Consider the following 25,492-nt stretch of genomic DNA (forward strand, 5'->3'; position numbering starts at 1 on the left):
GAAGGTTTATTTCACACTAGTAGTGTGCAGTGCTGGTGGGCATGAAGTTGATGTCAGGGAGAGAAGGAACAAGGCAGAGAGATTTCCTGGGAAATATATATTTCTCTTCTCCTTACATATGCTATAAGGGTGCATTGGTAAAATTATTAATATTTCACATTTGAGAGATCTGAAATATAGGAGTTTATCCTAATTGTAAGAACATACCTTTCAACTCAAAGCTAACAGTCTCTGACTGTTTCCAACTCCTCACTTCAGAGCTAAAATAATACTGCGTGGACCACTCCTATAGGCCCCACCAAGAGCCATCTCTCCATATTGTCACTATTTGATTCCTTCTTAGGATTGTGGGACTTGGCAAGCTCCTCGGGGATGGATACCTGGCTTTACTAACATTGAAATTACAATTTTCCTCACTTCCTTTTTTTCGGAAACAACATGTAGGCTGGATATCTGCAATCACTTTGCAGAGAACAGGGAAGCAGAAGGGAAGATGCTGTCCAAATGTCCTCTCACTATAATCATAGTTAATAAAGCCTCTGTTTGGCCTGCCTTAATTGCATTTGGGTCCTTGGAGGCCCCAGATTCTCTGACAAGGGACAGTTTGAGACCCCTGCCCTGAGGCCACCAGCTTTGTCACAGCATTGTGTCATCAGGACAGCCACAGGGGACATGAGGGACCTCATTCAAGGAGTGGTAGGAAAATAGTATGGTGGCAGTAGGAAGATGGTATGGCATGCTATGGTATGGTATGGTGTGTGGTGTGGTTTGGTGTGGTATGGTATGGTGTGGTGGTATCTCAGTTGCTCAAGAGCAGCCACCTCCTTACACAGCAGAAGGGACAGGAAGGGTCCCAACCACTGCCTGAGCCCCCCAGAGCATCCCTGCCAAGCACACTCAGCCAATGAACCAGAAGCACAACTTCATCTCTGCCAACCCAACTCTCCATAAAACAACCAGCTCCAAGTAGCATCCAGCTGGAAAGGGGTCAGTTTTGTAAACTTTAACTTGCCACAGCACTGTTGAGGTGGAAAGCAATCAAGCAGCAGTTACAGTTCTCAGTACCCAAGGAGGATTCATATTGCAATGGGAGCATGATGGATGGACATGGGCATTTTTTTTAACAAACAAGTCTTTAAAAGAAATACTTGCCAAGTGTCAAAATATTTCTCAGTGATACTAAGGGCCTTTGGCAGCTGTAATTGAACTGTGAAGGAACCTGATGCAGTCAAAGGACCGCACAGCTGGAAGTTTGTGCTGCAAAGGCACCATTTTATGGCTCTTAAGCTGTTGGCCACTCTGCATTGTAAAGCTGTTAAACAAACACAGCCCTTGGCTCACACCACGTGTTGGTGAGGCACACTGTTTTGGCAGGAGTGGACTGATGGCAACAGGGGCTGCAGAAGAGCTATGAAGAAATAGAAGTAAGGAGAGAAGGAAAATTCAAGTGGAGGAGGAAGTGCATGTTGGTCATCACAGCCCCATGCCAGGAGATGATGATCTTGGAAAGAGCGTATGCGTTCACATGGAGTCGCATCCTCCTCTGGTTTGGCATTGTCTGAGATTGCTGTGCACATATGGATCACATACAGCTTACTGCTGTCATAGGTGGTGATCAGTAGACCCTTAAATCACCCTCTTGCAGGAAGGTGATATGCTAGGGAAGCTTAAATGTGGAAAATTTGGATGGTATTGATAGCTTTTAATGGGTAAATAGGCAAGCTGAGCCCTGTTTCTAATGAAGACATAGCAAATCCATAGGGAAGAAATAAAATATGCTTGCTGAGCTCAATGCTCAAAAATTCAAAGAAATGGGGAATATCTCTATAAAAATAAGGAGGTTCCTGGCTATTTCTTTATTCTTTACTTCTTTTCTCTTCTAGCGATCAGTGCTTATTCCTCTGGCTCAGAAGCTGATCTTAGGAGGCAGGAACGGCTGGTCTTGCTGCAGGGAAGTGTGGTGGAAGATGCCTCCAGCAGTGCTGCCTGCAGCCACCTGTCCAGGACAGGCACTCCAGAGGCTGCTGCCATGAGCTGTTTTTCTGGGTCAGAAGCTGTTTTAGAACACCAGTGACTCTTTATCATCAGGAGGGCACCATGCAGAGGTGGACTGAGTGGTTATCGCAGGCTGATGGGGTGCTGCCCTGTCCAGTGGTCGCATCCTCCGATGATACTCCAGCTCCTGAAGCTTCCCAAGAAATTTTGTGCTGGCAAGACCCGTTCTTTCTCATCCAGCCTATGTTAGAACTTATTCAATACCACCAGCCTGTGTGTGTTATACTGTTTTCTCTGCCAAATGTTGACTGTGTGGGGCTTTTCATTGCTACCAGACAGACCAAAGAGAATTGGAGAACTTGTGGCTCTCACATTAGTGATTAAAAGAGAAGCTGTGCTAGCATCATTTGCCTTGCTTGCAGCATTTCCTCCTATTTTTCCATGAGAACTCTAAATTCTGGAGTCTGGTTTCTGTACTTTGTGGTTTTTTTAATGCAATGTCTCAACCATGAAGGGATGCTGTAAGATTGCATTCCAAATGGTTGGAAAGCAACAAGCTAAGCAGCTAGAACTGGTGTTGGATGTGTCTTCATTCAGGTGATGGTTCATGTGGTAGCACAACTGCATCTTCTTTCACTGATGTATGCCCATATCTTAGTCTTGCTAAGTGGCTGCAAAGAAATAACTCAGTGCTAACAGGAAGAAGCTAATGGGACATTTTCCACCTACAACTAGAAAAAAATGTTCATGAGTTTGTTTTGCAAGGATTTGGGTGATCCATTTTGAGAGATAGACTAGCAAGTTATTGCTGCTGCCTGGTGAAATTGTTTTTTTCCCTCCCTGATGGACACAGCTCCACTGTGTGTCTATTTTTTCATCTAAAAGCAGCCATTTTGATGAGAAGTGGGTGACTGTCTCCTAGATTAAACTAAAATCTGCCAGCCTTGCGCGTCCTCCTGCTAAGCAATTTACTGCTTCGCTGCCTTTAGAAGATTGCACTGAAGTTGCTTTCCTGGCACCAGGACCTGGTTTGAGAATTAGTGCAAAACTAATTTGGTTACAAATCTAAAAGACACCACCAAAAGCTATTTTTGAGCCTTTGAGAAGGATGGTGTGAATCAGACTGTTCAGGGAAAATGTTGCAGGCGTTTCTTACTCTTATTACAGCCACAAAATTCTCCAAAATTGTGGAGCTGGCTGGCTGAGTTCTAGCACATGTCCCTCACCAATATGCAAAGCCTTACAGGGCTGTGGTCAGCACCCGGGGAGCATCATGGAGGACCTAGCACACCACTCACCCTGCTGCCTCTCTTGGGTATTAAAGATGTTTGTGGCTTTTGGTTCTCCTTCTTAGGGACATCATGTGCTTCCCCATCACCCAACCTCTTATAATCATATGAATTCCAAAACTGGTTACATATATAAAAATATAAATGAGGTAAATCTCATTAGAAAAAAAAAAGGTCCACAACCAGGGCGGGATGGTGGGGATCACATTCTCCTCCCTTGGCATCCTTTGGTAAAAACCAAGGTGTGTGTCAGGTAATGCAGGAGCGCTGGTAATAATCCACATCGCCCCACTCATCCACATGCACTTCTCAAGCCCTCACTGCCTTCAAAGACATCCTGAACAAACTGTTTTTAGGACCACGCTTAGATGTAGTCCTTCCCTTCCATGGGCCCTGGGACCTGAGGCCTCTGCAAGGCAGCAGACCTCTTGCAATGGAGAGCAGCTCGAGGTGGTCCCTCAACCCATGCGTCCCTCACATAGGTGCCACGATCCTCATGCGGAGGACACCCCAGAAAAACCCACTGTCCATCCCATAGGATGGGGAGTTACACCACACAGTTTTCCATGTGATTTAGCATTTAGCACATTATCATTGTGGTTATTCCCCCTCCTGTGGGCTCCCAGCTGCATTTGGCATAGGGAGAGCAGTAGGGCCGCAGCTCTCAGGGCCAGGACTGATGGCTGACATTTATTTTACTGATTTGCTTCAAACTCCGTAACCCCCTGAGTCCATTCCATGAGTGGTTTGGCCAGGGGCTGCCGTCAGCAGTGCTTGGAAGAATCAATGATAACCTTTTCCTTTGCTAAGGAGTTACCTACGTACCAGGGAGCCAAGGATGCTGAAAAACAAATGAAGCTTGGATTCTCCATGGGCCTCCCTGGCATTATTTCTGATATTTAAAAAAATAAACCAGTTCCCTATTGGTTTTATTAGTCTTTCTATCCTGGCATTTAAACAGAGATGGGATTGGCATGGTTGGTATCTGCAGACACATGCTATGATACTCTCAGGAGTTTCTCTGAAGGTCGGAACACCAAGGGTGCTATGTCCAAAGTGCTGAACAACTCCAAGCTGCTGAAAGGCATTTTGGCACTGCCATGGCTGGTAATGCCACGCCACAGATTATCTCACATCAAGGAGAGAAGGGTATTTGGGTCTGGGAGCGTGGCTGGGCTGTAGGGTAGGAGCAAGGTTGCTCTGAGCCTCAAGACTCTGAGCCTTTTCGGGGTCATCTTATGCTACAATACTATTTCAGTATTTAATTCTCCTGGATAACCAGTGGGATTTTAGTGTTGAAATGAAGAACTGAGCTGAGTATATGCACCTCTTGCAGGGATGTCCTGAGCAGCATCCCAGAGCATCCCATGGTGGAGAAGTGTCATGTCCCTCTGTGTCACCCTGTGCCTAGTAGTGGTTTTTCGCTCTCACGGATTTCAGTGATGGGATTCATGCTTCCTCTTTTCTTGGTTTCAGGCATGGAAGAAACGCTGGTTCGTCCTGCGCAGTGGTCGGATGAGTGGCGACCCCGATGTCCTGGAGTACTACAAAAATGACCACTCCAAGAAACCTTTGCGTGTGATCAACCTCAATTTCTGCGAGCAAGTGGACGCGGGCTTGACCTTCAACAAGAAGGAACTGCAAGACAGCTACATCTTTGACATCAAGACAAGTGACAGGACCTTCTACCTGGTGGCTGAGACTGAGGATGACATGAACAAATGGGTTCGCAGCATCTGTCAGATCTGTGGCTTCAACCAGTCCGAGGAGAACACAGGTACAATGAGAGCCATGTCCATGGCCAAGAGCATCTTCTGGCCTGTCCTCCTAATGGTGCCCAGCTCCTCTTTCAGATCAGACCTGTGGGAGGGGAGTTCAGCCTGCCACAAGGCTGGCAGGGCTGGAGTGGGAAATGGATGGGCATGTGGGAAACGTCCATGAAGCTTACCTACCTTTGACATCTGAAGCAGAGCTGGCTTTGCTCCTGTGAGCTACCTAAGTAATTTTTACCCCCCATAACTGTAGACCATGGAGTCTCTTACAAGAAGTTGGTAGGGCTTGGAGACTTTTTTAGCTGCACCCTTTGTCCCCATGTGTCACTGAAATGCCATTGAGAGTGGTGGGAACCAGCAGTGAAAAATACTCCTCATTCAGAGGTTTCAATCCCTTGGTGAAGTGGAGGGAGAAGCTTTATGGTAACCATTTTCCTCCCCACTGCAGTTTTTTCCACTGCTGACAGGCTTCATGTGAAGGACAGACATATACCCCACACCTACATCCCTCTGGGTCTCTTCCTGGGACCCTCTGGGAAAGCACCCTCTGGGAGGGGGAAAGAAAACCCCACGTAGTTTTGTGCAGTGGTGGGACTTGTTCTACCGGTTATGCTTCAGCATCCAAACTCGACTGTGCTTTGGCAAGCCTCTGCATTAAGCAAAGGTGAGCTTCCTCTGCTTTCCCAGTACCATGAGGGCACATAGAAATCCTGAGGGAGATGGGATGAGGAGTTGAGCCTGGTGTGCAGTACTGCAGTCACCTCCCAGTCGCATTATACCTGGTAGCACCTCTGGGCATCTTTGCTTCATCTCGTCCATGATCCAGTCTCATCCAAAGGGACTCCAGTCCCATGCTCTATCTGCCTGAAACTCCCTGTGATAACATCCAGCTTGAATCTGTTTTGGTCCCTCGTGGAGCAGCTGCCATCCGCGGGAGCTGAAACCCTGCCAAGAGCTTGTCAGGCAGGACAGCAAACAAAGCATCACAGCAGCACGGATGCGATCTTCACTGGCTGACGCATGAAACAGGATGTCACCTTGGCAATGGGTGTACAAGTGGTAGAAAGGATCCTTGATAACGTCGCCAGCCCGGTCTTTTAGGGAAAGGTCAGGCTAAATAAATTACATACCGTTCCAATATCAGCAGCACAGCCCTCAAGGTTCAGCAAAATTGTTCAGGCCCCCTTTTTAAGAGCTGTTTTGTTGCAGGATTTTCCATTTTGCGTGAGTTCAGCTGGGGGAACTGTTTTTCTTCTCATTTAGTAAAACGAGCTTTTAGCCCAGCGGCAGCAGGATCGATACAGGACTTCAGTGAAATATAAATCTGGGCAGCAAAAGGAAAAACAATCTCCTGCTTGCAAGTACATCTGTCCCAAAGGGCACACAGGGATCGTCAGGCTGCAGAGATCTGAGCACTATTCCCTACAGGATCATCGAGTGACATCAGCAAAAGAGGAACAAAAATCCCTATTTGTAACAAAATCACAGCTCGTTAATGCTTCAGGGAAAGTACCCACTTGAAACAGTACCCAGCTGCCAAAGCGTGATTTTCTGAGTAAGTCAAGAAAAAGCCTACAGGGGCGAATGCAGCAGATGTGTCCAGATGCTGCAGCAAAGAGGGATCATGAATTATTCAGAGTTTGTGCTTCGCTTTGGCTGTTGCATGGGTGACCCCATGCTCACCTTTTCTTCACCGTCCCTGCTAAGTAATGGCAAATAAATCATCAATTTCCCAAAGTAGATAATGTTCATTTGAAGGACCCATGGCCCAAGGCTGGCTGGAGAAGTTGAGGGATCGTTGGAGTGGGATGGGTGTTGGGAATCTTGTCCATCTTGGCATGTATAAGCCCATCACCCGTCCTTCATGATGGGTCAGCCGGAGAGAGAAATAAAACAGCTGTAGCAATGTTTGTAACTGCTGTGTTCTCTCTTCATCACCTCCTTGAAGTCTTAGGTTTATGGGTAGGTGAGGATCAGAGGTTTGCATGAGATTAAGACAGTTCCTGGGTAGAAATAGATCTTGGGACACTTGGCATTTCGTTCTTCGACCTTCATCCCTTCATCCTCAGGTCTCTCTGTGCCTTGTGGCCTCTGCCTTGGAGAATGAATAAGTCAGTAATTGGAGGAACCAAAAAGGGGAGGAAAAGGTAACCATCATGGGCAGGAATAGCTCCATGCTAATTGTAGCAATTAATTAACTAAACATCCCTCTCCCAGCAGACAGTCAGCATGGCAGAACGAGATCAGAAACTGCTGGGGAAGTCACTGTGCACATTTTTCTGGTTGTACTTGTTCCTGGGTGTGTGACTGCTATACTGACCCAAAAGCCTTCCTGGGTCTGGCCACGCAGCCAGACTGTTCCCAGCTGGATTGTATTCACATCCCAGCCAGGTAAATTCTCCATCACTGGCAAACGCATTTACTACAGCTGCCATCACATGCAGAATTACCTCCTCCGCAGAAGGACACCCTGCATCAACTGAGTTCCAGCCATGATCACTAGTTTGATTTTAACGCAGTGGTGATGGAGGACAAACTCATTAGCTTTTGGGGCAGTTTGGGTAAAAGCATGTTTCACCAGCTCCCCGTAATGGTAGGGAAAAGACAGGTTTTCAGTTGCTTTTTAGCACAATTTAGTAAGCAAATGGACAACCTGGATGCAGCTGCATGCAGTGATACAAACTAGCTGCAAACCCTCTGCACATGTGTGGGACCATGCTTGGGTGCTGCCCATGCTCCCAAAAGGCAAAGTGATTAAAAGGCTAAACACCCTTTGATGCTTCTTTCTGTTTGCAGCTTGATGGGAGAGTGTAAATATTCTGTTGCTTAGTTTTTGTGTTAGTCCTTCATGTCCTGTCTAGACTGGGGGACTCTCAGGATTAAGAAATAAGCTGGACTTTAGGGCAGTTTAATGTCATGCTATGGTTCACTGCTGGCTTTGCTGATCACTGGCTGGGTTACACATCTGGTTTGGTGGAAGGAAGCTCGTTTCAGCCTCAGGGGCCTGAATGTCAGTGAAGTGGTGGGTCCTGCAGGCTGTCCCAAGGAGCAGCCCAAGTGGCTTTGTTCCCCCAACCTGAAAATAATTGCAGATTACATCTGCCAGGAGAAGGGAAATTAAATTGATTCTGAAGTGTTTACCCAGACTGTGGCAAAGCTCTTTGTTGCTGTTAACACCTATTTACTTTGAGAGCTAATTACTATTTTTGAACAAGGGGAGCCTCACAGCATCCTGGCTCATCTGTGTGTCTGAGGAAGTCGATGGTGCTCAAGGAAAGTTTCTCCTGTCTCAGTGCTGCTTTTACACTGCAGTTTGCACTGCTGCCACCTTGATTATTCAAATACAATGTGGGGGAGACCTGCTGGGGACCCTGAGCCACAGGCTACATGAGAAAGGCAGGCATGTGGGTATTTCAAACCATCTGCATTTTCCTTGCCCTAGTGGGCAGACAGCCAGGACTCAGCTGTGAACTGTATTTTCTCATATGCTTTGTTTGTTGAAGTTAAAAAAAATACCAAATCCCACTAAACATATCTCGTGCCATTAACCCTTTCCAGAGCTGCTGCTTCAACCAAAACTCCTCCTTGTCCCATCTCCAACATGACAGAGACACAGCTACAACAGCCTGTAATTTCATTTCTTGTGAACCAGTAAGTGACTCTGCAGTGAGCATGTCCTTGCAGAAGTCTTGTGCACGGATTAGTTATTTTGGAGGAGTCAATAACTTTATGCCAATTTAATGTGCCACCCTCAGCACCTCCCTGGAGCTCCTCTTCCATCTCCTCCATGAAGAAAGGGCTCTTTCAGGGGCTTGGATTCACGGGTACTGAGCAAACACCCACGAGAGTTTAAAAGTTTATTCATGCACTGCATTAATGCCCCTGTGCTAGAGGTTTAACCCAGGCGTGGAACCAGGGAAGGGAATATTTGTGGGTAAGTAGATGTCCTTGCTCTGAGCTGAAAGCACTCAGAGAGGTTGAGGAAGGCGTGGGAAAAGGATGGCACTGGGCTCCTGCCCTGATGGGTTGTGTCTGGCAGCAGTGGCCTCTCCCACCCAGGGCAGGCATGTTGTCTTCTTTTTTTTTTTTATCTGTGACTTAATTTCTTTTATTTATCTCTGCTTTCTGCAAGGGAGCTGCTCCAGGGCTGTCCTGGGCTCTGGCTCACTCCTTGCGCCATCTCCAAGGCTCAGCATTGGTATTTTGCATTGTGACTGGGATCAATCCCCAGCAATCCTAAGGCTTTTACTGTCTCGCTGAATGCAAGTCAGGGCTGAGCATTAAAGTTTAATGGAGATCTGAGTGTCTCTTCTTCCTCTTTCAACTCAGACATGCTCATTCTAGCAGCGTTTAATGGATTGACCTCTGGGTACCAGCCACTTTCTGCTCACATTGGTGAGATCTATGCCTCACATGCGTGGTCTCCCCTGTGGGTCTCTTTGTCTTGATGCTGCCCCAGACCCTCCACCAGTTGCCCCCTTCCAGCCAATGAGAGCAAATTTATTACTTTAGTACCCATTTGACTTGCTTTGGCTGGGGGTCCCATGTGAGTTGCTGGCTGGTTTCTCCCCAACCTGCTGCCTGCAAGTCTGTGTTATGAGCCCATTTGGCTGCCCTTGCTCCCTTCTCACTTCTCTCCCAAAAACAAGTTTATCGCAGCATCAGTCCAGTGATGCCTCCAGCCCCATCAATTCCGTGCAGCTGGGATTGCCTGGGTCTTTGCCCAGCAAAGGGAGCTCAGGGTGGACTGGAGAAGAAAACAACACTGAAGGCTTGTTGGGAGAACAGGAGCTGTTCAGAACTGAATGAAGAGGCTACAGGCAGCAAGACTAGAGTAAAACCAGGTTTGAACATCGTATACCACCCACCTCTCCCAAACATGCCTGAATCACCAGTGTTCCCCATCCCTGAATGCAAGAGCAGGGCACCAGGAAGCTCATGCAAGGTGACAGCTCCTGCATTCCTGCCACCCGTGCCTCTCCCATGGCCAGACAGAACTGAAGCATAGGGGAAACACTACTGACTGCCACAAGACCAGGTACTTCCTTGCTATTGTGTACAGCACACGCCTCCTTCCTTCCCCGCTTGTGCTCTGGAGGAGTTACAAGTCCAGCGCCCTGCCAGGGAGTGTGCAGAGGCTGATGAATGTCGGATGATTAATAGGGGCAAGGAGGCATATGTGGGGGTGTCCTTGTGTCCATGACAGCACCCAGGCCCTTTTGCGCTTTGTTTCAGTGTCTTCAGGCAGCACTGCCCCCTAAGGGCAACTAAGCAGGCAGCCCCTTGTGGAGCCAAGCTGGGCCAGGACTTCACATAATCATAGAATGGTTTGTATTGGAGGGGACCTTAAAGATCATCTAGTTCCACCTACCTGCCATGGGCAGGGACACCTTCCATTAGACCAGCTTGCTCAAAGCCCCATCCAACCTGGCCTTGAACACTCCCAGGGATGGGGCAACCACAGCTTCTCTGGGTAACCTGTGTCAGTGCCTCACCACCCTCACGGGAAAGAATTTCTTCCTGATATCTAACTTAAACCTCTGTCAGTTTAAAGCCATTCCTCCTTGTCCTACTTGACTCTTCAGCTTCTGTTGACATAAGTCAATTGGTCTTGACTCCATCTTTAAGCTCTGGTAGGGGTTATACTTCATATCAGCTCACTTTCAGACCAGTCTGTCCCCCAGAAGACAGTACAACACTTCACAACAAGCAATGAGCAAGATTACGGTTGAGTTGCGCTTGACCCATGGGATGGATGGGTCATATCTGGTTGGATTCTCTTCATGTATCCCACCTTCCCATGTCTTGTTCACCTACATAAAGATCTAATGTTTCTGGCCCCATTCGGGACTTGCAGGCAGCCTGTGTTGGGACAGAAGTGTGGAGTCCTTGAGCCCTTTACTCTCACCCAGTGTCCCACCATACATATAGGTGTAGCCTTTTCCTCAGTGTTCCCGTCAATATTTTCTGCACTCAGTGTCATGGCACTTCCTCTTTTAAAACACCGTATGTCATGTCTAGACCCACTGCTTGCACACCTAAGGGCATTTGGATCAACTTCCCCTCATCCTTTTCTACTGTGTTCTGAGTGTTCCTAACAAGGGAAGCAGCTGTGGCTGCAGATTCACTGTGGGAGGACAAATGCAGATGTCACATCTCAGCCCTAGGCTTGACTGATCCTTGGTGGAATGGATGGGGGAGACTTGGTGACTCCAACTCACTTTGCACTGGGCTCATGGTTGAACTTCAGGTGCGTACAAATGCCTTCTTGCCCAAGTCCCAGTTCATCCCTTAGCCATCCTGCCGCTTTAAATTTGTTCCAAACTTCTCTGACCCTGGCTTTCCTGCTCCACAAACAGCAAGTTATTTTAAGATCTGACACTGTTCAGCTTTTATTTCAGTGTAAACAATACCGGAGATGGAGTGGTATTGGCACAAAGGAGCAGCTTGAGAGCAGTTAAGTGCCTGCTGACTTTTTTTTTTTTTTCCCCTCACTCCCTTTGGAGATGAGCTAGTTCAGGTACTGATGAGTCTGCTGAAGAGCAAAGCACCACTGACAACCTGGAATTTGCTTCCTAGAAGACAGAAACAGGGAGAGATCCTTGTTGAGCTCTACCAGCTGGTCAGGGTCTCCTTGCTGTGATTCCCTTGGTAGTTTGGAGAGGGAACTGATGCCACTGAGACATGTGTGGGTGGTTATAATCTGTCCACTTTTAGGGAGAAGGTGGAAAAATATGTCTAAAATGAGGCAAATCATTTGCACCCTGAAAGTACCCATTTCTTTCCTTTCGCTCTCCAGGAAACTCGGACTGATGAGTTTACATGTCCACTTTCTAGACTCCGAAAACTCTGCTGAGACAAATCCCACCTATCTCAGGATTGCTGTCAAGACCTTTGAGATATCTGGATCTTCAAATCGTGTCATTTGTCATCATTTCACTTACACCAGATGAGGATCAACCCCTACTATTCTGCCATACCTCATTCTTCTTGCTGTACTCTGCTCTCCATCATACTGTGTTACCAGAAACATTGCAAGATCAGAGTCAACACTGCAGTGCTCTGATGGTCATTGTTCTAAATGCCAACATCAGGTTTCCTGCCCATATAGGTGCCAAGAAAAGGACTTAGGCAAGGGTGCAGAGGGTTTTAGCAAGGGAAAAGGTCTTAAGGTATCTATATGATTAGAAAGCCAAGCTTCTGGTTTCAGGGTATCTGACATAATCAAATCTCAGAGGTTTTCAATGCTAGGATCAAGATTTTCTTCACGGTTTGGGTTTTGGAAATTTAGGAATTTTTAGGATTTGCTTATTTAGATGTTTTTATTGTGACTGTGGACATTTTGAAGAGGTGAGACTGAAAAAAAGCCAGAAGATATGTCAGCCTTGTGTTTGCAAACCCATAACTCTGCCATCCCAGAGAGTCTATTGGGAGATAAGTGTTAGTTGAGCCTCCTTTGACCATACCCAGCATTGATGGGAATTGGCAGAGGATATGGCTGTTCATGGGAGCACCGGGTTTATAGGCAAAAAATGCTCTTATCTCACTGCAAATAATAAAACCATCAAACAGCAAAAAGGAAAATTTATGCTCAGCTTTCAAAAAGGACCAACAGCCAAATACGCTAGTTCTTCTTGACTGTTTCCCAGCTGGCTCCCAGCACAAGGGTGTCCAACTGGCCTCTTCTGAAGATAAATATGGAGCAGGAGGACTGGGGCCTTTGGGGAAAATCCTGGCCTTTCCTGGCCGAAGTCCCACTGGGTTAGCTGAGCTGGGGCTGGGATTTGAGCTGGGAGAGGAGGAAGAAATGTGAAGTTCAAGAGGTTTGAGGTTTTTTTAGAGCTAAAAGCATTGCCCAGCCTTTCCAGCACAGGTTTCCTAGCAGACATTGACAAGCTGCATTCACGTCTCAGCCCTGGCTAGGGCTGTCTCCTGGCCAGGTACCCAGAATCAGAAACACATTTAAAATAATTCTTTTTTTTATAATTGGCTTTTATCGCCATGAGTCCTGTGCGTGTCAGGTCGGCTCTGTTAGTTTAATGGGCGCAGAGGAATTTTTAGGGTGACTTACTGACCGTGGAAAAATGAGCATGGCAGATGGTATCAGCATCGCATCAAAAAGCAAAACCATGCAAAGCCCTCGGAAACAAAAACAGCTGATGGGCTTGGAGCAAAGTGACCGGCGAAGCAGCACTGTCTGAGCAAAACTGAGGGAAGGAGGGAGAGTTAAGGGAGGCATTTTTGGGTGACAGCCAGCTGGGAGGAATATATTTGTATTTCCCAGAGGGGTCTTGGGACTGTTGTAGCCCGTATGCCCCAGTCATGCTGTTTTGGGATTCACGGAGCTGCCATGTATCTGTGACCACAGAGCTGCTTGGGCATCAGGACAGGACATGGATCTGTGGGTGATGACCAACACATAGGAACCAGGTTGGGAAATGCAATGTACAGAGGACCTCAAAATGGGTGTGCGAGCAAGTTGGAGGACAAGAGAAAAAATCACTGTGACCTTTGTGATTGATAATTTTCTGGCAGTTTTTCACAACATAGCTCTTCCCCCCCGCCTCCAAGTCAACGTATTTCCCCATTTCTTCCCTCCATATATTTCACATTGTTCCTTCCAAAGCTTTGATGGGGACCATGGTTTTATACACCCTGTGTGCTGCTTTGTAAAACCTGATTAAAGCCAGGACAGATTTAGGCTCTCATTTCCCGGACCCCAATGCCTGTTTGTTTGCTGGTTTGTATTGCTTTATATTTCCAATTAAAACCAAGCCTGAGCAAAGGGAAAGCTTTCTAAAGCCTTTAAAGCCTCCAAGTGAAGGCACATGGATCAGGAAGGAGACATGAAGCTGTCGATTCCTGTGAACTTTTCATGACACCACTCAGGGTTTGTTTCCAGACTGATTTTTATTTATGAATGCAGTAGCTTTTATTACTGATTTTATCTATAAAGATAACAATCCTTCCCTAGGTGGTTTCTATGCCTCAGTTATAATTACTGCCTGGTCCTCAAACATACTTTTGAGTTATTTATTGTGGTACGATATCAGAGCTGTAATGTTGGCAATTACTTAGGACCGAGGGGTTACACCTGGTCTGGGGAGGCCCCATGAGTGCCCTTTCCATGTCCCAGCTCCCTCCACGAAGGCTGAGAACATCTTTCGGGGTCCATCCTAGTGTAGATGTAGCCAAGAACCCTCTCTTCTGCTATGCAAGGTGCTGCACAAGCACTGAGCATAAAGGCAGCCTCTGCTTGAAGGGATTCATCACAGAGGCACAGAATAGATGTGTTGGTGCATCTTTTCTCCTGTCTGTAGCCATTTGCTACCAGAGGCAGCTCAGTAATGATACCTGTTCCCTCCAAGATGGGAAGGGTCCTTAAAGGGACACTTGGCCACAGCTTCTGCAAAACCTGTTTAAAAATGAGACTGTTCACGAAAAATGAGATGTTATTTATCTCTCCTGTTCCCCTCTTGCTCAGTCTGCTGCTTCTCTGTGTGATTCAGACCTAGAAGGGAGTTACAGTTTCCACCAGGCATCCCAGAAGCAACTTTGCTGTTGGTCCATGCTTACGATCGCTTTAAGCCACAGAGGATGAAGCAAATACTTAGGGCTGTGTGGAAAAAAAAAGACCAACCCCCACAAAAAAATAACAAAAGCAACCAACTTGAGTCTCTATCTTTGGAGATACTCAAAACCTGACTGGACACAATCCTAACCTGCTGTAGCTGCCTGTGCTGTGAGCAGAGGATCGGACTAGACCATCTCCAGAGGTCCTTTCCAAACCAAATGTTCTGTGATTCTATGATTTTTATGATCTTGCATTGCAGGGAAATACCAGGCTTCAGAGTATAGTGAGAGCTGAGATACCTCAGCAATCCCAGCAGATAAAAATGAAGTTGTTCCCTGTTAACATCACTAGGAGGGTGGGAGGGCAGAACATGAGATGAGACATTGCCTCATCTGAGTCCATATCACAGTATTTTGTCTGATACCCCTTGGCTCTGGGTCAGTCCAGCCTCATGTTTTCTTACCCTTTTTGCTCTGTCTGATGTCCCTCATAGTCTTCCAGCTGCTCTGTGGTGGGTGGTGAAGCTCTGGCACATCTCGGCCCTTACTGGAGATATAGCTTCCTTTCATACTTACTGGGTCGTTGTCACATGCTGAGGAATGTGTCTGACTCGTTTGCACCTTTGATTGATTGCCACCCTTTATATCTGTTTATTAGGATGGAAAATAACATTTCACCTCAAAAATTTCATCATGTGTTCTTTCAGCTCCACATGACCTAATCCCATCCCAGCCAACACAGCTGCTCATTGCCCAGTTTTGGTATGATTACCTTCCATCATTTCACTGCCAAATATATAAACTGCCCCTGTTCTTGTATGCTGTGGCTTTTGAAAGTAAGCTGGAGTGGAGGGACTCATTGCATTAGCTTTTTTTTTTTCATAGCTGACAGTGAATCCTCTTTTTGAAGTGTTGGGCAGGTGTCTGGGCACTCGCAAATACTTCATCACCTGTAAAAGTGTAGTGAATGGCTGTTACGCTGCCTGTGGCACCATCCTCACCTTTATCTCATGGCTGATCACCTGCGCTGCCAAGCACCACCTTGTTTGACATTGCTGCCTGTGTAAACCATTCCCTCAAGCCTGCGTATGCTTTGCACAGACTAAACCTTGATATAAAGCCTTTACGATGGTAATTATTTTTGCTGGCTTGCCATAACAGTTCATATTGCTCTCCAATGAGTCATAATGAAGTCTTTCAAATACCCACTTGAAATCCATAAATTCTGTGATGAATCTTTTCTGCTGCTTGATGGTTGCTTTGATGATTAGTGTTAGGGTCAAAACCTGGTCAACACATGGTCTTCCAGGTGAAAATAAAAAGGGAGCTTATAAAAAAGAAGGGGAGTGACTTTTTACGTGGGCAGATAGTGAGAGGACAAGGGGAAGAGATTTAAACTAAAAGAGGAGAGATTTAGATTAGATGTTAATAGGAAATTCTTTACTGTGAGGGTGATGAGGCACTGGCACAGGTTGCCCATAGAAATTTGTGGATGCCCCTTCCCTGGGGGTGTTCAAGACCAGGTTGGATGGGGCTTTGAGCAACTTCATTTAGTGTAAAGTGTCCCTGCCCATGGTGGGTGGGTGGAACTATGTGATTTTTAAGCTCCCTTCCAACCCAAGCCATTCTATGATGCTATGAAAATGCTGCATTTCCTTTCTTGAGATTTGTCTGGAAAAAATTCCTGATAGAGCTGAAGACTTTGTTTTTCCAGGAGAGCACTATGGTGCCTCTTAAGTCTAACATTTTTATTTTGTAAAAGTATCTCAATCCCAGTTTCTTGACTTCCATGGATTTTTCTCACCCCCATAACGCTAAGAAAAGGGCTGGATTTGTGATTTTCACTTAAAGCTCATTTGTGCTTTTACGGCTTTATTACAGGTTTTAAATACCATCATATCCCTTCTTTGGCATCAACATAATGCCTTCCGAACATCTGAGACCCTGCTGGCTGTTCTGTGATGCTCCAGAAACTCACTTCCATAATTTCTGCTACCTTTAAGAAGAACTCAGAGTACAGACTTGCAAATGCTTTGAGTTTCTTTGGCATGGTGCTGGAAGGACCATCCTGTCCTCTGCCTGCCACTAATATTTTTATGGAGATAAATCCATGTTGTCCTAGTCCTGGACAAACAGTGCTTCTTGTATGCTGACATATGTCAGTAATAAGAACACATGCTAACGTCTGCTGTCTCCTGGTGCCGTTTGAAGGGAAGGCCAACCCTGTGTTCACAGAGCTGTATGACACAGAGTGGTTTGTTTTACAGATAAAGTGGCTTAAAGAATTAAAACTGCCATGACTGCAAGAATGCCCTCAGTTGTATTAGATAAGTTAAAATATTTGCTTTAATCAGGTTTATAAATGATGAAGTGACGCACAAATGAGTTTTCCCTGTGGGTGCATTGCTGCATGAGTGATCCCTGTGAAGTTCTCAGCTGTCTCGGGAGCAGTTGGTGTTGGAAAGCTGGAAGAGGCTGGCTTCTGATCTGGTTTCTGGTCCCAGTAATCCCTGCATTCCTGTGGTTGTAGCCAAAATCCATTATATCCTGGCTTATTCCTCCCAGCATCTGTGGAGAGAAACAGGTCTAATGTACTGTGTATTGGTCACCAAACCACTTTTCATCCCATAGATGACAGATGAAGATGATAGTGATGAGACGAGCACCAAGTATTGGATCTCACCCAGATCTGTCCCAGCAGCCAAATACACTAAGTTCAGACATGAGTCATCTAGGTAATTAAAATAAAAAATAAAATAAATCCCATTCCTGTGAGGAAGTAAGAGTGCTAAGAAGGGGCTTGTATGGAGTCTGAGCAATCTGGGGAAATGCTGCCCTTGCAGCAAGCGGAACAGGTGATGAGCCCAAAACAAACTCCATTTCAGAGGCAGTGAAGATTCAGCATCTTCGTTTTCACTCTCTCTGTAATTCATTTTCGTACACTTTCAGTGTCAATTTTGATTCACACCTTTTCATTCTGAATTTGAATGAATTTCAGAAAAGATCAAGAATTGCACTTTCACATCTAAAAAGCACATGATTACAATCTTCAGTCGAAGAGGGGCAATCTACCCCCATAAAACGATCTACTCTGATGAGAATGAATTGAAATACCTTGACCTTCTCCCCTTTTACTTAAAATTCACTTTTACCCTCTAAAGGTTTCTTGTAATTTCTAGCTTCAAGCAATCCCTTGGCAAGCTCCTATTTTGATTAAATTGCATTTTCCAGCTGGAGGATGTCAGAATGTTTTCAGCTGGCCCTAAGCCAAGCACAGAGCACGGGCAATGCACTGGGCAAGAAGATGCAGATTTTGGTCTGGGTGCTGGTACCATCTGTGGTGTGTGCAAAGATGGGCACAGCTGCAAGGGTGGTGATGTAATCTGATGCTTCTGGGGTTTAAGGATGGGCTCACTGGACTTTGTGAGCTGATTTGAGAAAGGAAGAGGAGGGTGAGAAAATGCTGAATAAGCCCATGGGATGGTTCCCAACCCATGAGCAAGCATCAGGGCAGAGATGGTTTGCTCTGGTCTTCAGATGCCAGAGGATGTTTTGTTCCTGAGTCAGGGGATGAATGCCAAAATCCAAAAGGATTACCCTGAAGGAGATTGTGATAAATCTGCCTTACTTATGTCTCCTGAGGACCAAGCTCTACATTACGCTCCACTGCTCCACTAAACCCAGCTCTGCTGCTGCTGTGTGTTAAAAATAACCACAAAACTGGCCCATGCTTTAGTACACAAGGTTCAAACAGCAACATCCATGCGGGGAGTTTGCTCCACTTCTCAGTGCAGAAATATCCAGCAGGGAGAGACTTGCTTGTGCATGACCAGATGTGGCAGGGAGATGGAGGGTGTCCAGGTGGAAACACTCATGCACAGAGAAAAGAAAAACAAGAGCAAAAAATGGAGCTCAACTGGTGGTGACCAAAGTCTATGAGGATGTTAAATCCAGCGGGATTCAGGACTCCATCCCAGACTGTGTTTCCTTTGACCACCCTCAGCTCATTCTTGGGATGGATCCAATGGGGTACAAGCCATGATGGATGGGGAATGTGGGAGCAGGAACAGGACTGGAGCTGACCCTAACCCAAAAGCACTTGTGGGAGGAGCTGCCAGCCCTGCATTTCTGAATGCAAATACCACCCTGAAGTATTGCACTGCTTTCAACCCACGCCAGTTCTTGCCTTTGGCACAAGCCACGCTCCCTAGTCCCTGCCAAACCAGTACAGATGTTTTAACACCCACTGGAGCCCAGATAATTACAAACAGAATTGAAAGACTGGTCGGAGTTGTTTTCTTTTCATTGCCTGAACTCTCAGCCATTCTCAAGCAAGATGCCTCCCACTTTCTGACATTGCTTTCAAAGACATTTTTATGGGACACATTACTAATACTAGTTTTATTATTAGGGGAATGCCGAGAAGCCCCAACCAGGATGAGGATCACACCATACCCGCTGACCGCAGAGTGAAACGAGTGCAGGGAGGATTTTCATGGGAAATAAGAGCTAGTTTCTAACCAGTAGCTTTCCAGCCATGGCATTGCAAAGCTCAGCTCATTTTCAAATGGGTTTGGGGAGTATTTTGAATGGGACAGAACCATGTGATCAGCTGGTAGGCTCAGGTCAGAGAATGCTGCAGGTCCTTCTTATCCTAGATCCTTGTGGGAGACAGGGCCCATCATGGAGAGCTTGTGAGCAGAGCATCTGAGATGAAGGAAGGAGCAGCATTTCCTGTTTTAACAGAGGGAAGCCAGTAGCAAACACTTCCTTCCTGATCTGTTCTTGTACAACCCTGAGATATAGGAGTGTGGCCTGTGATCAGGAGCTCTGTTCCCTCAGGCCAGTTGCAAACAGCCAGGTTTGAACTTAACAAATGAGAACTGATTCAGCATGAATGAAACCAGTTGTCATATGCATCTCCCCTGGGGCCACTTAGAAAGCACTGGGAGGAGGACCAAGAAAGCCTCCTCAAGCTTCACTCTACATGAACCATCTCTTTTCCATGAGGATGCTTTGAGGTCCTCCTGGACATGCAGGTTCATTTTGTCCTTGCAGTTGTTATCACAGGTGTTAACTGCTTGGGTGGAAACTGACGGGCACAAACTGGTGGGCTCAAGCAGTCTTCATGGCTCTTCCCTCTATCCCTGCTGCAAAATTCCTCATCCGCCACGCCCAGCCATGAAAATTTCCATCCAACATTATTCCAGTTCGTTTCTGGTTGCTGTGGAGACCAATTTAAATGAAACTCCAGTATTTTGAAAGAGAATATGAGTCTAAGTCATTTGCGATGCAAGGTCCCATGCTAATAGCATTAGCATATTATTTGATTATGGCAATGTGTAGGGAATAAATTCCAAGTCCTTTTGCCATCATTGCATCTTAAAAGAAGAGGAAGAGAAAAACCTCTGGGCTTTAGCTGATAATGAAGACCTTTACTGCATGTGAACTCCTGATTTCTGAATGCATAAGCTTTGGGGGTCACAGGCATTTTTAACCTCATGGCAATGAGAATAGCTTGCTGGAAGGACCTTTTCTTTCTCTGCTTCCACTGAGCACTGTTAATAGACTGTCTGATGGGCAGGACTTGAGTTTTTAATGATGGCCAGAGAGATCCAGGATGGCTTTTTGAGCTGTTTACGTCTTTGCTGGAGCGTTGGTGTGTCAGAGCCCAGCAAAAGAGCAGCTGTGCAAGGTAGAGGTTTTTGCTTCTTGCATTTTGCCCTCTAACATCTCAAGAATGGCATCGCCTTCAGTATTTCTTCAGATGATTCCAGTATGTGGACAGAGTATGCCCATAACCTTGAACAGAAAAAAAAAAAAACCAAACAAACGCATGGAAAACCATTGCAGAGAGACTTCTTTTGAGAGAAGAGGCTGCAGAGATGGAAAAGGGAGAGCTGAAGTTTCAACAGGAAGAAAAAAAAAAGCCAAACTATTTAATTTTTTCTGTCACCGTCTCTAAGGGCATGTTTTGTGGGGTTGAACTGACCCTTGCTCACACTGACCCCTGGGTCACTTTGTCGCGGGTTCAGGGACACAGTATTGCAGCCAAGAGGGTTAATGACTTCTTTTGTCTCCTCTTTGGACTTTTGCAGTCAATGTGGCTGATACTGCCCTGTCTGAGCATGATGGGCCCCCCTGAAGCCATGTGAGAAATTTGGAGCTCTGCTGCAACCCAGTGTCCCCATCTTTGCACCTACCCATGCACAGCACCCACCTCCCTTTTCTTTTAACTCATCAGCTAAAATACCACCCATGGAGCAAAAAATAACATTAATCCTGTATAGAGGAGAGAAAAATGGGGCCAAACTCCTGCAGTTAGGTCCCATGCATAAGTGCAGATGCACCCATAAAGAAGGAGACTCTGAGAGGAGAAATTTGGGGATCCTCTTTCTTTCCCCATTGCTGCCTTGCTGAGCGATGGTGAAGCAGACCTGTAACAATGCTGCTGTTTTATTGACTCCCCGACAAACTGGGACTTATAATGTTTCTTCCCCCAAGGTAAGGTAAGATCGAAATAAATTACTTCTGTAAAGAGCTGGGAATGGCAGTTATTCTATAATACAAAGTGCAAATATTTGTGCCTCTTGTGCGCTCCTCTGAATAGAAATGGTACTAAATCATGCATAAGTAAAATAGGTTCACATTTTCTCCTAGTGAAAGTTTTCCTCTGCTCTCCTGGAACACTAAAGACCTACGCTCCTGTTGTCGTAAAAAGGGCTATAAAATTTAAAGCGAGCTGTTAAGAAGCCCTGGCTGGGATTAGGCTGGGGTTCATTATTTCTCCTTCTCCATCCCTGCTAAGTGAGGCGTGCACACGTTTGCTCAGGCAAGGGAAGATGCCCACATACTGCTCGCAGAGAAGGATAAGAGGATGAGGGGAAGTTTATTTAGGACCTAAAAGCATGTTTTTCCTGGGCTAGGGCAAGTCAATAGTGCACCAGCTTCTGGGCTTTGCCCCCGCATTTTGATGGCATGTTGGACTGTGGAACTTAGATGAGACCATTTTGGCTTGATGTCCAAGGGAGAACCATGTTAGGAGATGCCAAAATCATTAGTTATCATTGTCATCGTCATGATAAATAGTAATAACCAATTGTAATAACCAATAATAATATCCAATAGATCCTTTAAAACAGGATGCCAGAGCTTCATATCACACAGTAAGAAAGCTGGTTTGATCCTGGGACATCATGAGGCTATCTGACTTTTTCCTATGGGAAAAAAACCTTTTTTTTTAGTCTATCTATATATGAAAAACACCATATATATATCATATATTATATGATAAATGTATCATCTCTTTCTATAGCTCTTAGCTTTCAACAGCTTCAGCCCTGTCCTGCAGTGCTGGGCTCCACAGACTGCTTGTACCTCCAGACAGATTTGCTAAGGATTCCCCTGGCATCTGCTGGAATCATATATGCCACCCACAGACAGAAAGCAGCTATTTGTGCACATCCCCATTGCCTTGTTTTTTGCCACCTTATGCTTAACCCAATAAAGGCAAGAATACCTACCTTGAGACCACTTCGTGTTTTATACAGTTACACCACATCATCTTTGCCCTTTCCTTTTGTTCCAGTCCTTTTTTTCCCCATTTAATCCCTCAACAAATTGGTTTTGCAATATCAGAAATGATGATTCATGAAGCAGAAAGCTGGAGATGAGGTTAATTCTGTGCAGCAAATGAAGGCCATCCCAGTCCACACTGCCACGCAGGGATTGTCCTTCATCCTCAGCTGTAGGTCATTGTCCCACTCCAGGACTCTTTGATAAGGATGTCCCAGGTAGGGTGCTCAAGGGCACATGTAAGCCAGGTTTGCAAGCATCATGTTCATCTGCTTTTATCTCCAGCACTGAAGCCCTTATAACAAAAATAAATAGGTGCCCACCAGGTATCCCCATCTGGCCAAATGGTAGACTTCCAAATATTGACACGAATGTTGAGCTTCACAATCAAGTGGCAGATTTGCTCTTCAAAGGGTAACCACCATGTCCAGGGAATGTTGATATGAAACAAAGATGGGTCACTGACACCAGGGGGTATTTCCCAGGGAAGGGGTGGAATTTTGGGCTCAGCCTCATCTCACTGAAGCAAGCCTGTGTTCTCCAAGGAGAAGCATTGCATTGTTTCTATTGCAGTCTCTCACCCTTCTGCCCCTTTGTCCTTCAAAGAATTGATTACTGTTAAAATAACTGAGATATATAATGCTTTGAGGTCAGGACTTGGTCCCTTTTCCTCTCTTCTCGCTCTCCAGCACTGTGATTTTTTTCCCTTGGTTCCCATGCTTCTCCAAGGCAAATGCTCCTACTTTCCCACTATTTTTCAGTTGTTTCATACAAACACAAGCACAGCACTGACACTAATCGAAAAAGACGATGCTATTTATTGTCATCTTTGTCTCACTGTCTCTCCCATAACTCTTTCTTGGGTAATTCTCCCTGTTCTGTGTCAAATGCTTAAATAATTGGGGGATCGCATTGTTCTCCATAGAGAAAACCTAAAGGAACCAGTGTAGCTAAGTATCATATAGATGACTGAAAATGGGTAAGAGAAGCCATGCCCTTAGCCCTCTGTGCAGTGGATCTTGTCTGTAAAGTGGAGATGCTTCTCCTTTCTCTTGGCCACTCCCTCCTGATCAGTTTCTCAAACTGATCTCAAATGGAAATTAGCATCAGAAACTGGAAGGGCAAAGCTCAAAAGCCCTATGCCACTGTTGTCCCTACCCTTCAGCTCCTCTGCAGTGGAGGATGCAGCTGTGTCCTGTTATCTCTTTTGGGGAGCTCCACTCCCCTGCTTGGCACTCAAAATTCGGGCAGTGATAAATATTAGGGTGCCTGTGTCCTTGCACACAGCTCCCCATCCTGATGGAAACTGGAGAGGGGAAATTATCCTAATCAGATGTTGTATCCCACTAACCTGCTGGAGAAAAACTTAGTGACCTGCCAGGACATCCTCAGACTGACAGCAGCTTTTCCAGATGCCATCCAACTTGGAGGTGATAGGGAAAGCTTAGTAAATAAACCTTCCTCTGGTACCATGCTCATCCTCATGGCATCTCAAGGCCTCTTGGCAGCACTGTGGCTTGTTGACTCATGCACTGGACATGTTGTTTGTTCTCTCTCTGCCAGGAGAAGCATGTGGAAGGCTTGTTTTGGTAGGGTCGTTTCTCTTGTTTTGATTATTTCTTTTGTATTTGTGCTCAAGGAGTGAGCTGGCAGCAAAAGCAGATGTGCAGGCAGATTTCCATGGAGAAAGTTTCCCTTTTTTTTTGCTAATAAATGGTGGAGCTGCTTCAAAGAGTGAGGAAGACGATGGTGCATGAGCACAGTCTACCCTGTGCCATCCTAAGGATTATTTCTAGTAGATTTCTACTATTCCCTCCTGAAAGAAAGTCCCATTGGCCACAAGTTTAAACTGGCACAAAGTCAGCGACGCAGTCCAAGGCATTCCGTGGCCTTGTTTGCCAGGGCAGATCTGAGGAGCCCTTATCTGTGGAGCCCTTGGACCAGTCCTTGCCAGCTTGGTGTTGGCATCATGGGGAATTTTGTGCCACTCAGAAATGCCAAGCAAGCCTGGCACCTTTTTTGCGAACACTGACAGGAATTCAGCTACACGCAAAAATCAACACCTTCCCAGGGGTATCATTTCAAGATACAGGGAGTTGTAGTCCCAGCCTCTGCCTTCAGGCGGGGAAGGCTGACATTGCAGCTCTGGTGAAAAAGGATATTCTGAGCAATAAGTTCCAAAGGAGGCTGAGTTATTGTTGCACTCAGATAAGCCCAGGAACACTGTGTGAAGCTATGCACACACACCAATAGTCAAGTGCTCTGAGCAAGGGAATTCAGGCTTGTCAACAAGGAGGGAAATACCACTTTGAGGGATTGAGAACATTCATAAAAAATTCTTGGCTCCCAGCCTAGTCCATCCCATTGCTGGCTGTGCTCTCAGTTATGGAATTTTGCTTTGGGGATGTATTTCAAAGGGGGGTTTACCACTTTGCTGCAATAAACAGACAAAAAGGTGCATCTTAACCTTGACTAGTGAGTGCTGAGCCTTCAGCCGGTCGAAACCCATCTGGCACCATGGGGGTTTGCAGGGCTGTGTTCACTTGTCCCCACCAAGCCTCTGGCTCACTTTCTTGCAGGGACCAGTGCAACAGCTGTAGCCTGAGCCCAGCAAGATGTATGTGTAGAAATCGTGCTGCTGACATTGAATTTTAACTTGTGGGCGTCCAGCACTGCATTTTCCAGACTATGGGAGTCAAATTCCCCAAACTCGGAGGAGAACTGGCCAGGAAACTTGGGGTTAAGATGACACTTCCCACATGGCCTCACTACATAACTTTAACTCTGGCCCCCAGGGAATGGCAGTAGGAACTGCACAGGATCTTATCCCTCTTTGGCTGTACTTGATACATTCCTTCAACATACACTCAAGATATCAACATAAAGCCAAGGGATTAGAAGGCTTGTCTATGCTGTTAAATGAAGGAGATTCATGAGTTTATCCATGGTCCTGAGATGGATGGCCATGAAGGATGGAGAAGCATCTTTCTTTTTGGCTTTTTCACAGATAGAGTTGAGTATCTTTGGTCATGATGCAGGTGGGATGGATGCCTGGAGGTATCCACATGGAACTTATTCACTAAGTGCCCTGCATGAATGTGGGAAAGCAGTGTTGGTCCTCATCTCTTGCGAGCTGGGCACTGCAGCATGGCAAGTTGAAATGGCTTTGGGATCTCTGGCTCATATTCAGTCTGCATGCCTTACCTAACTCAGGGGGACCTTTCTGTGTTTCAAGCCAATGTGATGTCCTAACCTTTCCCTTAGCATGTACTAGTCTTCAAATACTAT

At 46.0% G+C, this 25,492-nt stretch overlaps 1 protein-coding gene across 2 annotated transcripts in view; it reads left to right on the top strand.

Annotated features, from left to right (window-relative positions):
- GAB2 (GRB2 associated binding protein 2) overlaps window positions 1-25,492 on the top strand; it is a 92,023-nt gene that overhangs the window by 48,261 nt on the left and 18,270 nt on the right. For both annotated transcript variants that reach the window (XR_003533314.1, XM_027677572.1), the window contains exon 2: window positions 4,761-5,061. Coding sequence is in view for 1 of the 2 variants with exons in the window: in XM_027677572.1 (XP_027533373.1) it covers window positions 4,761-5,061 (301 nt within the window). In the remaining variant the exon portion in view is untranslated. The remainder of the gene's footprint in view (window positions 1-4,760; window positions 5,062-25,492) is intronic.

This window comes from Neopelma chrysocephalum, unplaced genomic scaffold (genome assembly GCF_003984885.1).
Source record: "Neopelma chrysocephalum unplaced genomic scaffold, ASM398488v2 Primary Assembly neopelma1_43, whole genome shotgun sequence".
Taxonomy (NCBI): Eukaryota; Metazoa; Chordata; class Aves; order Passeriformes; family Pipridae; genus Neopelma; species Neopelma chrysocephalum.